The sequence below is a fragment of the Lonchura striata genome, chromosome 1A (genome assembly GCF_050655825.1).
Source record: "Lonchura striata isolate lonStrDom1 chromosome 1A, ASM5065582v1, whole genome shotgun sequence".
Lineage (NCBI taxonomy): Eukaryota > Metazoa > Chordata > Aves > Passeriformes > Estrildidae > Lonchura > Lonchura striata.
The window spans coordinates 73,348,391-73,365,714 of NC_140741.1; the positions used below are offsets into that span (position 1 = coordinate 73,348,391).

A 17,324-nucleotide genomic window follows, 5' to 3' on the forward strand; every position below is an offset into this window, starting at 1 on the left:
CCCTGCACACAGCCTGGGGCTCCCTGGCATCCAACCCAGCTCCACTACTTGTAAAAGTATTTCAAGAAATTTTTTGAGAGGTATAGCTTGTTTTTAGAATGGGGTTTTGGACTGAGAAAGCCTTTCTTGTCAAAATTACAACCCCAGGTGGTGCCCACTGGGCAAACCAGGATGTCTCCACCAGCAGAGACAGCAACACTGATGATCCTCATCTCCTGAAGATGCTTCAGGGATGGAAAAGGTCTTGGGATACCTGTCCCACCCTCCTGCCACCTTACCTGGTCCTTCTTTTGGGAGAAGCGCTGGTGGCAGCCGTAGATGGCCGCAACGAGCAGCAGGGACCCGGCCAGGGTGATGATGGTGATGATCAGGGGGGTGCTGAACTCATCGTTGATGGTCATGTCCTCCACCATCTTGTCAGAGGTGATGTTGATGATGCCAAGCTGCCACAGAAAGGACAGGTCAGGCTCCTGTGCCACCCACAGGACACCAGGGACACCCCTGGGGCAGCTGTGCCATGACCACTTACCTCCTCTAACATCTCGTTCTTCTCCTTCAGCTTCATGAGGACTTCTTCAGAGTCCAGGGGAACTGGGGGAAGAAAAAGGCTTCAGTGAACACAAGGTGTGGGCAGGGGACAGGTTCTACCACCATCCCCAATTTCTAGAGGAGGTGGATGAAGATGTGTGGGGATGAAGCAAACCCTTGTAGGTGCTTCAGAGCCAGACCAAGAGCCAGGATCTCTTCTGGAAGTGGGACAGCCCCAGAGCCCAGGCCCCACCATCCATCTCCAGTGGATGATTTAAGAGCAAGCCCAGTGAGGGGCTGGCTGTACCTGGCTCCTCAAGGATTAGTCCTCAGAGCCTGGGTGCCTTCCATGAGGTTGGATGTGGAGTCTGGATCACCCACCCAGCTTCTGCTCTGATGACGAGTAAGAGCAGATGGAGCTCAGGCCTTCCTCCCCCTCATGCTAGGACAGCAGGATGTCTCCATCTCCCGGGCACCCTGAACCTAAAGCAATGTTTGAGCACACCCAAGCTGAGCCAGGTGTCCCAACAAGGCTCTGACATGGGAGAGAAGCTCCTCTCTGTGGTCTTTGGGGAAGGATTTGAACTGGGCACCCACTTTTAACCACCTGGGAGGAATTCTTCCTCCTGGAGACTGGTCAGTGCCTTGACTCAACATGGCAGAAGGATCTGGTGCATTCCTTGGGGCGCAGAGCTCATTTCTGGGATCGTTGTGCCTCTCCCAAACCACTGGGATGGGGCAGAACGGATCCCTTTGGCCAAGCTCTAGTAGAGCTGAGGGCTCTGCCAAGCCTCCAGCTCCGGGGTCCCCAGTGGCAGTGCCACCCTGTCCCCCTGCACAGGAGGGTGGGATCGTACTCACGGTGCAGGACCACCCGCACGGCCCAGTGGCGGGAGGGCCTCTTGCAGGCCATCAGCGTCACCCTGCAGCTGTCCCTGCTGCTGTCAAACACGTGCTGGGCTGTGGAGCAGAAGCTCTCAAAGAAGGAGTTGTTGTTCTTGATGGCAGTCTTCCACTCCTCCTGCAGTGACAGTGAGGGTCAGCACTGCTCCCCCACCCAGGGTCTGCCCAGCATCACCCCGCCCCATCACCAGGGGTGCAGGATGTCCCATCCTTAGAGAATGACCCCTTTGAGACTGGATGTGCCACTCCGTGCCATGGTTTGGTGGGCAAGGTGCTGTTGGGTTGTAGGTTGGACTCGGTGATCTCGGAGATCTTTTCCAGCCAAATGGATTCTGTGATCTTCCCTCATCCCTGTGCTGTGCCCGGCTGCTGCCGGCCCTCCCGGGGAACAGGAAAAGTTTAAAAGGAGTTTCTTTGCAAGGAGCCGAACTCTTGGCTGCCGTTCCTCACCGGGGCCCTGCCGCAGCCTTATCTGTGAGCCGCAGCTTTGGTGTTCCAGGAATAGCAGATCCCTGAGGGAAGCGGGGCGGGGGCGCTGGGGAGGCCAGGGGGCCACGGCGGGAGCAGGGCAGGGCTCTGCAGCCCCACAGTTCCCCCACGGGCATCTCCAGCCTTCCTATCCTCTGTGCCCACAAACACAGCTCCCTGTCCTGCCTAAAGCTCCCCCACAGCTCTGCAGAGAAGAGCAAGAGAGTAGGTCTTGCTTTTGGATAGAATCACAGAATGAATCACAGAGTGGTTTGGGTTAGAAGGGACCCAAAACATCATCCAGTTCCACTCCCTGCCGTGGGCAGGGACAGCTGCCATAGACCAGATTGCTCTAAGGCCCTCCAACCTGGCCTTCAACATGTCCAGGGATGGGAAACCACAGCTTCTCTGGGCAAACCAGAGCATCCCTGGAGAGATGGGAGAGGGCTGGATGGAGCCCACGCTCCCTCTGGGGTGTTCCTGTGGTTTTTTGCTTGCTGCTTTGTGGCACCTGGGTGCTCTCTAAAGTGCTCACCCTCCCGCCTGCACAGATCCTGACGGGTGGGTGTGGCACTTGGGGACATGGGTTAGTGGTGGATTTGACAGTGCTGGGTTAATGGTTGAAATTGATGATCTTAGTGGGCTTTTCCAACCTAAATCCTTCCATGATTCTGTGCACAGACCTGGCCCTCACAGGTCCTATGTGAGAGGTGCTGTATAGAACAGCTCCTGCGTGCACAAGTCTTTCATGTGCAGGTTCTTCTCTGTCTAAAAGTCCTTAATCCCTGCTGAAATGAGGTTCCTGGCTGGGAAGGGCTCTGCTCCTGCCTGCTCCATCACCCCAAACCCTGCCTCCCATCCCAGCAGCACCGGTGGCTGGCAGCATCCCGGCCCAGGGACGCACCTAATCTCACCCCATCTTATCTAAATATTTGGGAAGCAGCAGTGGAGACAGGATGCACTTGCCGGGGCGGAAGGCTGGCCCCGGGCACAGTGCGAGGGTGAGCTCAGCATCGGGAGGCCCTGGCTGTCCCTGGGAACGGCCACTGTCCCTCGCCTGTCCTTTCTCTTCGCACCGGGAGAACCTCCCCGGGGCCCCTCTGTGGGGTTGTACCATCCCTGGGAAAAGAGCTGGGTGGGAAATCTGCCCCAGCCCCAGGGCAGCATTCCCGGGAAAGCCGGTTCCCAGCAGGACAGGGAGGAGGGGGGTGTAGCTTGGTGGTGGCGGTGGTTTTCTCACGTCTGGACGCTGGGCTGTGCTCCTACGCTTGGAATGTCCTGTGATTTACCAGTCCCTGTCTGTGCAGCACTTTCTGCTTGGCAGAGGAAGGGAAAGCCTCTGCTGCCTCCCTGCATCCTCCTTCCCCTGGTTTTGCCGCAGCTCTGCTTTGCCCCAGCCCTCAATAACTTGTTTCTTCCCCTACCACTCCGTGCGGAGGGAAAACAACCTTTTTTTTTGGGTGGGGAGGGAAATGAGATTCGAGGCTAAAACCTCGCTGAGACCACTTCCGTGGCAGCTGGTGAGCAGCGCCTAAAGCCCTGCAGAGGGTGAACTGGAGGGACTGGCCCTTTCCAGGGCTGGAGAGGGGCAGGGTGAGGCCGCAGGGATGCCCCTGGCAGCTCCCGCTCCGCCGCCGGAGCCGCTCGCATTCCTTGGCCGGAGTTGACAGCGCTGCCGAGCAGCTCGGATCCGGTTCCCACACTGGCGGGGACCTAAAACCAACATCCCCGAATGAGGAAACAGCACTTGAGTCAACAAACCACCCCGCCAGCTGCACGGGTGAGGGGGGACCACGACCCTGCTCGGCGAGGGAGTCCCTCCGCCTGCTCCAGGGGCTGTCCTGTGTCCCCGGACCAGTGGGTGTCACACAGCAATTCCAGTGGGTTTGCGTGGTCCTGCTGTGCTTTTTGCATCCCTCACTGCAGCAGGTTCTGGTGCTCCCCATCATCCACTGGCTCGGCTCCTTGGACACATCTGTGTCCAGGTGGGGGACACGATGGAGGAGGAACACCTGGGAGATGGACACGGGGTTGTGTGGCTGAACCACAGCTCAGGCTACACCAACCACCTCTGTCATCATCTCTACTTGCTTCACCTAACTCATTTTGGGGTTAGGATGAGGAGCAGAGCATCCATCATCCATCCATCCCTCTATGATCCCTCCATCATCTATCCATGATCCCTCCATCCATCCATCCATCCATCCATCCATCCATCCATCCATCCATCCATCCAATCTATCCATCCATCCATCCATCCTCCACCTATCCCTTCCAAGGCAGGAGAAACCCAACTGAAACTGCATTTGTGTGCCAGGAAGAAATCATCCTCTGGAATGTAAAGTATTGAGCTGATAAGCCTTACTAAAAATCTCATTAAGATCCTGCTGTAATCAAAGGAAGGAGAAGGAGAAGGTGGGGGAACATGGACCAAACTGTTCAGCACTGGTTCAAAGCCTCATCTGAAGAGGAAGGATGCAGGGAAACCACCAGCCTGTGAAACATCTACAGTCCACGAAGTGGTACCAGCTGTATATTGGACTCTTTTTTTTTTTTTAAGGATTTATTGTTTGAGTTCCTTTTTTTCTGGAGAAAGTGAGGTGTGGTGGGGTGAAAGGTCTGCAATTCCTGGGTTCAGTCCCAGCTGTTTGCTGGGGTACCCTCATCACTGATGCTGCCCCACCAGCCCAGCTGTGAATGGGGTGGGTGGCTGTGCCCTGTCCTCTCCTCTGCTCTGTGTGATCCAGACATGTCCCCCACCACTGCTCCCCCCACATTGCCCTGGCTTCTTTTTGGATCTGAATTTTCAGTACAATGCCACCCCGACTCTGGCTTGTTCTCGGCAGGATTGGAGCTGTTTCTGGAACATTTCTCCTTAGAGCACACACTTTCCTGTTTTCCCACGGGTTGTGAAACGCAGAGGATTTTTTCACTTTGCTGTCAGGATTTGGCTACAGACGTGTTTACCAGAGCTACAAAGCAGGGAAACCAGATAGTGCCATTTCTCTGTTATCTGCTCGGCTTGGGAGGCACAGAATGGGCTGCAATTTTCAGGAATACAACAAGTGGAAAGTGGGGAGGTGCTTTGGCAGCTGAGGAGGAGGGAGATGGGATGGGAGGATGCACTCTTGCAGCCCTGCAGCCTTTCTGTGGCTATTTTGGGGTGTAACTGGCATTTTGTGCTAACAACTCTCTGGCTTGTTATTGCACCCAGAAGAATCAAAGGGAAGCAGGGTGGGAGATTCCCTGGCTCTCCAGCTCCAATGCTCTGTGGTCCTGGAGCAGGCCATGATGCCAAGATGTGTCTGCCCATCCCTCAGCTTGCTGGTGCTTCCCAGCCTCACCATCCTGCTTCCGAAAACCTCCCAGTACAACTCCCTGGGAAGGACAGCAGCTCTGGAACATCACTGTGCCCAGAAGGAGGGGGGAAGCTTTAAACACCAGCCCGGTCCAAAGTCCCTTTTAGGCTCCAAGATTAGATTTTGTCCATCTGATTGAATATTTGTATGTATTCAATACAAAATTTGATGAAAAGGTTTTCCAGCATGAACCTGCAGCCGTGTCCAAGACATTATGTGGGGAAAGTGGTGGTCTCAGGAGAGACCATCCTGCTGGGCCTCCATGGAATCATCCTCAGCATTGAGAGCAGCATCACTAAGGACATCAGCACTGCTGCAGCTGTGTGGGCAAGGAGCATTTACACCCAGCAGCAGCCAGAGTGGGAAGGTGACAACAGACAGCAGGCAGGTGATTTCCCTCCTCCAGGAGCACAGTGGATGATGCTGGGAGGTCCAAGCCCTTTCCAGGGCTGCCAGGCAGGGCCATCACCAGGTACAGGGAAATTCCAGAGCTGCTGTGGTCAGTAGTTGCATTCAAAATGTGTCTGGAGGGGTTTTGTGAACACAGCGTGGCTTCACTTGGAGAGTCCCTTCCAACTTGGCTGATTCTGATTCACTTAGGACAGGGAGTGACAGGACAAAGGGGAGCAGTTTTAAATTAAAAGAGGAGAGATTTAGATAAGATATTATGAAGAAATTCTTTACTGTCAAGATGGTGAGACACTGGAGTAGGGTGCCCAGAGAAGCTGAGGCTGCCCCTGGATCCCTGGGAGTGTCCAAGGCCGGGCTGGACAGATCTTGGAGCAACCTGGTCTGGTGGAAGGTGTCCCTGCCCATGGCACAGGCTGTGAGAAGGTCCATGAAGTGCCAATTTTCCACTGCTTACACTGTTAGAAACCAGAGCATTTTCATGCCAAACTCCACCCCTGAGCCCTACCCACAGTCACTCTGTCAGGACCTCACCAGCCATTTACTGGTGTCTCTTCCTCTTTATCACCAACTTAAAACTTCCTATTTGGAATTTACCAGTATAGTGCATCTTCCCTATTCCAGGAAGCTCACAGTTCCCACCAGAACCATTCTGGAGGTGCTTATTCCTCAGGAACACCAGCAGACAGTGCCCACCCACCAGAAAGGATCCTGGAGTGTGCTCCTGAGTTGGGATTGCCTGCCCCCAGCCTTCCCACCACTTTTTACTGCTCCCTGGTCTTGTAAAGGGTCTGAAACCAGTGAAATGGAGTTTTTTCCCTCTCACTTAAGGGTTCTATGAGAGCGTTGAGGAGCACAGTGAGTCCCAGACTCCAGGGTCCTCTGCTTCCCAGTTGCTCTGCAGTTCGATGCCACCCTAGCCCAGTGTGAGGTACAAAATCTCACAAGTGCACAATAACTGTAGAGGAACACCTCGATTCTTTCTTGGGTTTTGGGACAAAATTTCAGCCCCTCAGTTTAGGCAAAAAGCTTTCCTGCTAGCATAGGGAAAGATTTACCCTGTAAAATTTTCCATTTGTCTTTCTATAAGACCTGGGTGGGCTCAGCTGATCCTTCTACTTGGAGAAGACAAAACTGACCTCTTGTCCTCCTGCCACATCCCTCACTGGTGACACTGCTGAACATGGGTTTGCATTCACCATTTTACATTGGTCGCATCTTTGGTGAAATTCCCTCATTTCTGAGCATTTTCTCACATGCTCAGAGCACCACAGGTTAAAATCTGAACCTCCAACAGCTGCTAATTCTCTATGGAAGTCAAAAAGGTGGTACTTACACAGGTTCTGGGTTCTTTCAGCTGGATGGTGGGCCCGGTGTGTTGCACCTGGTCATTACAGATGAGCTGGAAAGGCAGGAAAAAAGCAACTCTCAGTGGTGGACAAAGGCTGGAAGGACAGTTGGTCACCAATCCAACAGCCCATCATTTGTTTCCTGGAAAAAGAGCCTGATCTCCTCCTGGGAGTTGTGCAGAGCCAAAAGTCTGAGCCTCCTGAGCCTCCTTCTCTCCAGGCTGAGCCTTCCCAGCTCCCTCAGTTGCTCCTGGTGCTCCAGACCCCTCCCCTTCACCTCCACCCTCATTGTCTCTTCTCTGGAAAGCTCCAGGAGACAGGGATGGGAGTAAATGTCCTCTAAAGGCCCTTTCCACCCTAAACAGTTCTGTAATTCTACAACCTGGAATTGCTTTGCTGGCAGGTCTCTCTCTCCCTGTCACAGAAACACTCCACGTGCACGTGGGATGGCAGCTGAATTAACACCTCTGAGAGGTGCCCACCTTCCCGTTCGGTGCCATTACCTCGTTTGGGGAGGAAATGTTGGGCTGCTGGTGGCCAGAACTGCAGCTCTCTGCCTGGTCTGGCTGGTCCCCCGAGGCTGGAGGCTGGGCACTGCCAGGGCTCTGGGAGGTGCTGGTGGGTTTGGCGGTTCCAACGTCGTGGGTACTCTGGTCTGGCTCCCCAGCATGCACCAAAAAACAAGCAGACAGACACTGACACAGTATAGAGGATACAGATGGCACAGCCCTGTAAGGGATCTCCTCAAAATCGGTTTTCATCTCTAGTTCCACCTTGAAGCTCATTGTGCTGGAGAGGCTTTAGATTGCTTCTTTAATTTTATATATTTTTAAAATCTGATATGAAAAGAATCTGACTGCTGATTTTATTTTCTGCTGCTGAAAGTCATCAGAGGAGAACCAAAGGCCATTGGATGGCCGTGTGTGAGTAGCTGGGTAATCACTTATGGGGTGAACCTCCTTTCACTTTATCTGGGGTGTCTCCCATGGAGATTTCCCCAACAGATGCAGACCTGGCTACCCAGGATCTGCCACCTGCTTGGGAGGGGATGTGATGCCCTAACCTCTGCTGACTGCACCTCCATGGAAAAATTCCAGGGTGACAAGCTCAGAAGTAGTGCCTGGTTCTACAGGAGACAGCCTGGGCTGTCCTGCCTGGTACTCCAGGAGGGCACAAGTCCCAAATCTACAAGCCCCATTCAGGTGTCCCTGATACCTGAGGTCACCTCTGAGGACTTGGTTAAGCTCTGTATCATCTTAGAGTTGTTTGTGCAGTGGGAGTAGGGCAAGGAGCACAGCAGCCTCCTGTCTCCCCAGATCCCTTTGAAGACATGGATCTTCATCCCTGGCTTCCTAATTGATCCTTAAGTGGTGACAAAGAGAATTAAAATGCCACAGGATGTTCACAGCCTGTTTGCTCTCGGGACTCCTACCTCTTCCACAGAAAAAATGAGGGATATTTCTCTCAGACACGTTCTGAAGGCTCCAGGAGAGAATTAATTCCAAAGCCATCTGTTTCTAATGCATTCTGCCAGCTATTTATTAAATATAAAGGGTTTTTTAGACCTCTTCAGGCTTAATGCTTGAGGCCCAATTTGAATTAACATAATTTTATATATGATCCTTCAGTGGAGAACAGTCCTGTGGAGCAGGAGGGGAAAGAAACGAGAAAGAAACATCCTTCATGAAAATATCCATTTCACCTCATTCCTGCCCACACATGAAAACATGACTTGGGGGAAGCCAGTAAAGATGGCTTTAAATTTATGGCCTTGCAATAAAACCTTGGCCCATTTAGTGGTGCCAACAGCTGAGAGGCTGAGGGGGATGGAGATGGTTTTTGAGTGGTTTCTGTATTCCAGGTAACTGGAAATTGGGTTAAGAAGAACATTTTCCAGGGGAAGATAATGAAGGGATCCAGTGTGATCACAGCTTTTATTCAAAGGCAGATGTGAGCTGAACCCACACTCCCAGCCAAACCTGGAAGGCTCCGTGGAGCCCTCACAGTCCCACAGGGCTGTGAATTCCCTGTGAATGCTACCAGACAGTTTGGGAGGCTGAAAATACCAGTTTGGGAGGCTGAATTGTGCCTGGCCAGGACACCCAGGAGCTGACATGACTGTAAAACTTCAGAGGCCAGAGAAAACACCTTAGTGGTGTTCAGCAAGGTCCTAAACAGCACGTGGACACTCCTCATGCTGCCTAGACAGCAGCCAGCAGCCAAAACCCTCCCACAGCACTGATGGATGTCCTACCAAAGTCAGACTCCTCAGGGGTTGTAAACTCAGAGTTGAGCCTCAAAATCTCCTTAGTCATCTAAAGCTCATTTCTGTGCATGCCCAGCCAGCCTTCCCTAAGCTGTCAGCTGTAGCAGGGCTCTCCCAGGGGCAGCATTCCAGGGCTGTCACGCTGCTTCCCCAGCTCCCCCGCCTCAGTTCCCAACCCACGGCCGCTGCTCCCGTTCGCCGTCACTGAAGGTCGAGACACTGCACTTGATGGTGCTTCAGGCACCATTTGGTCCACCCAAAAGCCAATGCCTGCACTTTGCCAGTGGATTCATTCCTTGAATTTCACTGACTGCACTGACTCCGCTTCCAGCGAGGACAGCGGGGACTTAAACACGCGCTTGTCACACAGACAACTGCGCTGGAAAGTCCTAAAATGACACAGCCCAGAATGGCGGGAGGTACTTAGGTAGCCAGAGGAAGAGAAAACACAAAAAGCCTCCCAACACCCAGAAACCAAGGTTCCTGTCTCCTGTTACCTGCCCCAGGAGTTGTTACGGTGGCTGCTGGGACCGCGTCTTTGCTGCCAGGTTGTGGCGTCGGAGTGGTGGTGAGGGAGGGGGATCCAATCGGAGGCGTAACAGAAGTCTTGGTGCTTCCAGGACTGGTGGAAGGGGCTGGAGAACTTGGAGAAGGAGAAGGCTTCTTGGTGACACATTGTGGAGGAGGGAGAAGACATTCCTTGGAGCTTTGGGAGGGGTCAGTTCTCGGCACTGTGGTACTCACAGTGGTGGTAGGCAAATGATCCAAAGGCTGCTTTACTGAAGGCCCTGTGGTGGAAGAGAATGTGCCAACAGCTCCTACAGCTCCTGGGGTAGTGGTTGCATTAGTGATGACAGGTTTTGCAGCAGCGGTGGTCCCCAAGCTCCCCACGCTGGCTGTAGCACTACTGGGCTGTCTAGAAGTGGCAGAGTTTGCAGCAGGGGTGGGTGTGGGGCTGGTGGTGCTGTGTGGGGAGCTGTCCTGCCCAGACGTGGGGGATGGGGTGGTGGTGGCAGACAATGTGGTCCTCAGCGTTGTGGGGGCGGTCTCTGTCACTGTGGTAGGTGACGTGGCAGTGGAGGACGGTGACGTTCCCGCGCTGGTTGTAACGACGGTGCTTTGAGTAGAGGTGGATTCCACAGTGGGTGGAATCGTGGTAGTGGTGGTGGTTTGGAGTGTGGTAGGTGGTGATGTGGTGGTTAGTGAGATCTCACTGGTGCTCTTGCTAGCAGCTGTGGTCACCGTGGTGGTTTCTGTGGTTTTCATGGTCAAGGTTTCTCCTGGGTTTGCAGAATCCGCATCATCCTGAGTGCTGACACCTGGGGAAAAGTGAAAACGCCAAAGTAAACGCTGAACTAAGGAAACTGCCCTTGGTTTCCCCTCAGAATGTGTATTTGTAGAAGTAAACACTGGTATAAACCACGAGTCATTCACTCAGGGCTTGCCTCATGCTCTCCAAAGTGATATCAAATTCCATGTTCTGGTATCACTGTGTCCAGCAGGAAGTAGAGCAGAGGACAAGAGGAACCTCCTAACGTAGTCAAACTAACAGGACTTTAGAGCCAGAGCAGGAAGACAAGGCCTGCTGGGTCTCAGGACACAGGTCTCCCTCAGATGGGAGGTCCACCAGCTTCCACACAAAGCCCTGCAAGTGTTCCCAAAATAAACAAGGTCCAGCCCTTGTAAGGAGACAGCCAAGGGATGCACTGACTGCAAGTGTCCATCCCTGTCATGAGGGTCTCCCACATCCCTGAAGGGATGAGGTGACACAGAATCACGGAATCATTAAGGTTGGAAAAGACCTCCAAGATCATTAAACCCAAACAATTACCTCACATTATCACATGCAAGGAGATCTGTGTTTGGTTTCTGAAGACAACTTTCAAATGGTGAAGCTGTTCCTCAGTGGGAGATGCAGCTGAAGGACAACTCACCTGACAAGAAAGAACTCTCCCACTGCAGAGAGCTCTGCAATGTGCTGCGGTGCCAAAATGGGGTATTTTCACTGCTAAACCAGTATGAAAACTGGGGTCTATTCTTCTGTTTGTAATCACTGCAGGAGCTCCATCAATGGCCACAGAGAATTTCTCTATGTGGCAACCACCACTTCTGGGCGCTTACTCAAATTCATCCCTGGAAAAATTAGTCAATTTTTCACCTTTCAGGAAACATGGGCTGAGCCACTTTATCCATGGATCCCTCTGGAGTCAAAGCAATGACCTGATTTGGAGAGAAGGTTCTTCTATTTGGGGACTGTGAGAAGAACTGCTATAATTTTTTTCCCCCATGAAGCATTCATATATTATTTCCAACACTCCAAAACAGGAGTCACACTTCCAAGGATTGACTCTTAGCCTAATGCTGCTCTCCAGAGATCTGCTTTGTTCCTCTGTGCTGGCACACAGGCAAAGTATCTTCTCTTATAAAGCCTATTGACACTGACTGTGCATCAAATATCTGATCAAGCTCAAGTTTCTGTTGGGAAAATTTAACCCCACCATGTCAGGATCTGCATTGAGAAGGACCTGGGGAGTGGGATTTGGGATTGAGAGGCTGCAACAAGTTTGGATTCCTGTGGGAACTGCCTGGGGACAGAGTGGGTTTGGAGGAGGCAGAGGAGCTACAGCTGGGCCTTGCATAGACATCCAAACAGGGAATGGAAAGGAAAGGAATGGAATATAGAATATTTCAGTAGGAATGCACCTACACTGATCCGCTCATACAACTTCCTGACCATTTCAGGGGAATCATAGTACCACAAGACTGATTTGGGTTGGAAGGGACCTCAAAGATCATCTCATTCCACCCCCTCCTGCCATGGGCAAGGACACCTTCCACTGCCCCAGAGTGCTCCAAGCCCCATCCAGCCTGGTTTCAAACGTTTCCAGGGATGGGGCAACCACTTCAGGGTTCAGCTTCTCTCGGCAATCTGTGCCAGGGCCTCACCACCCTCCCAGACAAGAATTTTTTCCCAATATCACATCTAGCCCTGCTCTCTGTCACTTTAAAGCCATCACCCCTTGTCGTGTCACTCCATGCCTTTGTAAAAGTTCAAATCTCCTCCCAAAACATGGTTTCCTCACCAGCCACCAAGAGCAGCCACTCCTGGAAACACAATCAAGATGTGAGTGCATCTGAAAGTAGCAGCATGAATTATTTTAGGAAACACTTGGCTTGTGAGAAAACATTTCCATTACATCTGCAGGAAAAGGGCTTTTGTGGAGATAAGTCATATTTCCTATAGGCTGACCAGTGTCTGCAGGAGAAGAAAAGGTAAAGAAGTAAAACACCATCATGGGGTCCTGACAGATAAACCCCAGGTGCCAAAGATAGGAGGGAATTTTGATCTACCACCTCCTTAGCTGTGATATCAATTTGTGTGGCTTAAATTGTCAGTGATGGTTGCACCAAGCTGGGGAGAGTCCAGGCATCCACAAAATGGGTCTGCCCCATAAATAGGATGTAAAAGTTTGACAGGGGGTCCGACAAAAAAAGAGGTACAAAAAAATCCCCTAAAGGTGGAAACAATACAAAAGAGATGTAAAGAAAGAATGGGTTGAAAGGGAGGAGGGAGGAATTCCCCCACTGCTCTCATTTCTTCTTCATGCCCCAGCCTCATCCCAGAGGGGCAGAAATTAAAGGCTCCAAACAGAGGTCAAAAAGACAATTCAATTTAATTCAGCCCAAGAGAAGGGGACAAGACCATGCTTTGGCTCTAGGCCAGTCCTGGTGGCCATGTGGGACCACCCTGTGATCCAAGGAACCAGGATCCCTGCCCCAGCACTTTCCTGTCCCACCCTGGAGAGATGCAGATAGGATTTTATCACTTTTACAAAAAACTGAGAGCAAAAGCCCAAAGCAAGGGGTTGTTCTGCTAATGGAGAGATCTGGTGACATCCTCCAGGCTAGTCCTGGCTGGGTGGTAGAAAGCTCTATTCTGGGCACAGAGTGACACAGTCCCCAAAAAAATGACTGGGAGAAGAACCTCAAGAGACTCAAGTTGGCACCCAAAAATCTCATTAGTCTTCTATCTTTCCGTATCTCTGCATCCACTTCTAGTGTTCCTCTTCACTAAGGTCAAGAGATGTTAAAAATCCATTTATTCTCCCTCATTAGGTCAGAACCAGTGATTTAAGTGGGGTCAAGTATCATGGGCTGGACCTACACTACACCAGTGGAGAGGGTCTGTGGCTACAGCTGGGCAAGATCCTCTCCCACAGAGGAGCAGCAACATCCATCTCCACACCCCTCCTGCAGGTTTTGGGGCACCTTTCTGTCAGCAAAATTTACCTTTTCTATCTTGCTGCGTTAAATTAAACTGTTTTCTCACTGCTGCTGCACCAGGTGCTGCTGCAGTCACGGGGCTCAATACCTTCCTGCAGCTTTATTGCTCTGAGCTTAATGTTGTTGTTTGTCCAGGGACTCTGTCTCACTGCAGTTTTGGAAAAAAAAAATGCATTTCATTTAGAAAAATTGCTGCTTTTTTTTTTTTTTTTTTTTTTTTTTGGTGTCTTGCAGGATCACCACCCACGGAAGACCTGGCTTAGGCAAACCCATTGCAAACTTAATTTCAAAGCAGAAACAACTACAGAACAAGCACCACAGTCCCAGGAGTCACTGTTTTCCTTCCACATGTACTGTATCTCTTTCAAATGCCAGAAGATGGGGTTTTTTTTTTCAATCTTCCTCCCTCGCTGTGCCAAATTTCAGTGGTGGACTCAGGGATAAGAACTGGTAATGAGCCCCTGTTTGCCTGGGCTGGTGGCCAGTATTGCCTGACAACTGTCCCCAACAGAAGAAACAAAAAGGATCTGGTTGAAGGAGGAGAAAACCCCTGGTAAGAGCAGCCAGACAGGACAGGATTATGTGTGGGGCCCCTTCAGCATGAAAATCACTCACAAAAGATACAGTAAGTCCTTTTTCAGGGGACAAGTGACCCCTTCATGCCATGAGCCCGAGATAAAATGATTTAAGACATATATGAGAGAGGAGGAGGAGGATGGAGGAGAGATCCTCAAAGTTATCACCCCCTTACCCAGAGGAGACACTTCTCAAAAGAAAGTCCACTTGAATTTCAGCCAGAGTCCCTCACCCTGTTTTCCAGAAGGCAGCAAAAAAACCACCTGCCCCTGACTTTCCTGGCTGCATTTTGGCACTCCAAGGCCGCTTTTTCAATTTCACTTTTATAGACCGTCACCAATTCCCTATTTTAGGGAAAAGAAGAGCGATTCAGCAAGCTACTGGGGGTATTTTGACTTGGGGGTTGGTCTGCGCTTCTCTTCTTGCATGTGTCCCTCAGAAACCCCAAAGCTCTGGTGCTGGGTGTGGGGTAGAGCTGTGGGAGGAGGGCGCGAGCCCTGCACGCATCCGCGAGCTCGGCGGCCAAGCGGAGGAAATGAGTGCGCTGCAAAAACATGATTTCATGTCCGGATACGTGTAGCCCATGGCTGGGCCTGTGATACAACTTTGTGTCTGGGATGGGGAAGCCAGGACACAACTTTCCCTTATTGCTAATTACCCAGACAAGCTTTTTCAGCCCGTTTGGGAGGCTGGAAGTGTCCCTGTGGGTGTGGATGGGGATGGTGTGGGAGTTCTCTCACCAGGGGTTGGTGGGATGTGAAAAGTCACCCAAAATATAAAAGGAAAGGTGAGCTGCTTTGTGCTAACACAGCTCCTTGCAATAGCAGTTCCAGACACATCTTTGAGCTGCTGTGCACCACCTCTAACTCACGGAATCAGAATGGTTTGGGTTGAACGGGACCTTGAAGGGCCTCTAGTCCGACCCTCTGCCATGGGCAGGGACACCTTCCACTATCCCAGGATGCTCCAAGCCTTGGCCTTGAACACTTCCAGGGATGGAGCAGACACAGCTTCTCTGAGGGCCTCATCACCCTCACAGCAAGAAATTTCCTACTAATTTCCAGCTAATATCTAATCTCAAGTGTCTCACTTCCAGTTTAACCATGCCATGGAGAGATGCTCTGGTTGTAACCTCAGTGCAGTGAGTACGTGGAATTTTGCAGGCTGGGGAGAAGCATTTTTGGAAAGGTCAAGGCTTGGAGCACAAAAAGTGAATCAAAGAGGCTCAAAATGCAAAGTGAAAGGACACGTCCCGTCTATCCTCCCACAGCCCACCCAAAGCCAGGGATTAATTCCCTCTCCAAGCAGCTCCTCTGATTAATTCCCTCCCCAACAGCTTCCCGCTTCCTATTTTGGTAACGCCTCCCCCCGCCTCCCCCCATCCACCTCGTTGAAACAGCTCAGATATTGGCTGAAATTCTATTAATAGTGAGAAAAGGAAACTCAAAAGAATAACTTAGGAAACGGTGGGTGACACACCCCGTGCCGGCGGGCTGAGCCCGGCTCGGAGCCTTACACCGGGCAGCTCCTGCTCCTCCCAAGGCGGGATGAGAAAGCTAAGGAGCCTGAGCAGCCCAGGGAAGGGGAAGGGATGTAAGCCAGGCCCTGAGGAAGTTCCTATTTTCCTCCCCTTTTGTGCAGCCTTTCCTGATTGAACAGGGGCAGCGGGTTGAGTTCATCAAAGGCAAAGCAGGGGCTGAGGCTCTGGGGGTGGCTTTCCTAGGGGACAGCATTTGCCAAAGTGAGTGAGGAAGCTCCTGGACTTTTCTTTGCACTGCAAGAAGCTCCTGGGAGCAAGGAGGGCTTTATCCACCCCGCTGCAATGCAGCCATGTCTGAGGTGCAGCAGAGCCCAGCCACTGCAGAGGACAGGAAATCTGTCACCTCCTTTTGAAACTGTGAGAGGGATCAGATGGGCAGAATATCACAGAACAGTGTTATTTATCCTGGAATTAAGCTGAGCTACCGGAGCAAGTGGTTACTTCACAGGGTTTTTAGTTTTGCCTGTGCAGAGGCTCTTTCCCTTCCATTGGCTTAGGGAGAAATGAGATCCAAACAGGGTCTTCCTGAGCTGCCTGCAGAGATTTTAGTGAGGGATGTGGTACAAGGACGTTTTACACACCACCCTGGCACTCTCCATGTCTTGGGATGCTTTCCCAATGAGCATCACCCAACCCCTTTGCTGCCAGCCTCACCATCAGCTTTATGAAATGGCTTCACCCAGGCCAAAGATCAACTTGGCTTCCTGGGTTAGAGGATGGGGAAAGGCCCAACAGCAGCTGGCAGAACGTTTGCCTCTAATCCATCAGTCCAATCATCCAGTGAAGACATATCCTCTCCAAACCCCTGCCAGAATAAAAACTGCTGCAGAACAGTTTTGATGGAATTGCTCTGCAAAATGTTAAAGATGAGATCTAATGGCCAGGTATAACTAGTGCTGCAATAACACCTGGGGAGGGGCTGCATCAAAGAAGTGTGGGCAGCAGGTCAGGGCAGGGGATTCTTGGCTGTGGGGGGGGTGAGGCCCTGGCACAGGGTGCCCAGAGAAGCTGTGTCTGCCTCTGGATCCCTGGAAGTGTCCCAGGCCAGGTTGGATAGGGCTTGGAGCACCCTGGGATAGCAGAAGGTGTCCCTGACCATGGCAGGGGGGTCAGAATGAGATGATCTTTAAGGTCTTTTCTAAACCAAACCATTCTATGGTTCTATGAAATGAGTGTGCCTGGACTCTGATTTGAATCCACTGGGTTTATTGTCAGCAGGGAGCCTCCTTTGCCCTGCTGTGAAAAGACTCTACTGGAAAATTCTCTTCAAATTGCAGCTCTTTACATCGTGCATGGAAGTGACAGTGAGGTCGAGGCAATAATGCTGACAAATGCCCTCCTCTCAGCTGTCAAATTGAAGGAATCTGCAGCCACAGCCTCTGCCCTGAAAACCCTTCCCAACAGACCCTTTCTGTCTGAATTTCGAGCAGGGCAGGGGGAAGAAATGGATGTGCTTCAAGCCCCAAGCAGTTTTGCCTCATTTCCAGATGGAGAGGAGCATCCAGGGCTTCCTACTCCACTGCCAGCCTAGAGATACCCCTCAGCAGGAGATCTGGAGAATGTCATCACAGCATTTTAGCATCATCTTGAGGACTCTAAGTCTGCAGCATTTTGCAGTGAATCACATCCCTATAGTAGCCAAA

At 51.6% G+C, this 17,324-nt stretch overlaps 1 protein-coding gene across 4 annotated transcripts in view; it reads right to left on the reverse strand.

Moving 5' to 3' along the window:
* PODXL (podocalyxin like) overlaps positions 1 to 17,324 on the reverse strand; it is a 45,023-nt gene that overhangs the window by 4,357 nt on the left and 23,342 nt on the right. For all 4 annotated transcript variants that reach the window (XM_077783704.2, XM_077783703.2, XM_077783702.2 and 1 more), the window contains exons 2-7: positions 9,779 to 10,600; positions 7,519 to 7,670; positions 7,003 to 7,068; positions 1,390 to 1,549; positions 530 to 591; positions 279 to 443 (exon numbers count right to left, since the gene is read on the reverse strand). In XM_077783704.2, coding sequence (XP_077639830.2) covers positions 279 to 443; positions 530 to 591; positions 1,390 to 1,549; positions 7,003 to 7,068; positions 7,519 to 7,670; positions 9,779 to 10,600 — 1,427 coding nt within the window. The remainder of the gene's footprint in view (positions 1 to 278; positions 444 to 529; positions 592 to 1,389; positions 1,550 to 7,002; positions 7,069 to 7,518; positions 7,671 to 9,778; positions 10,601 to 17,324) is intronic.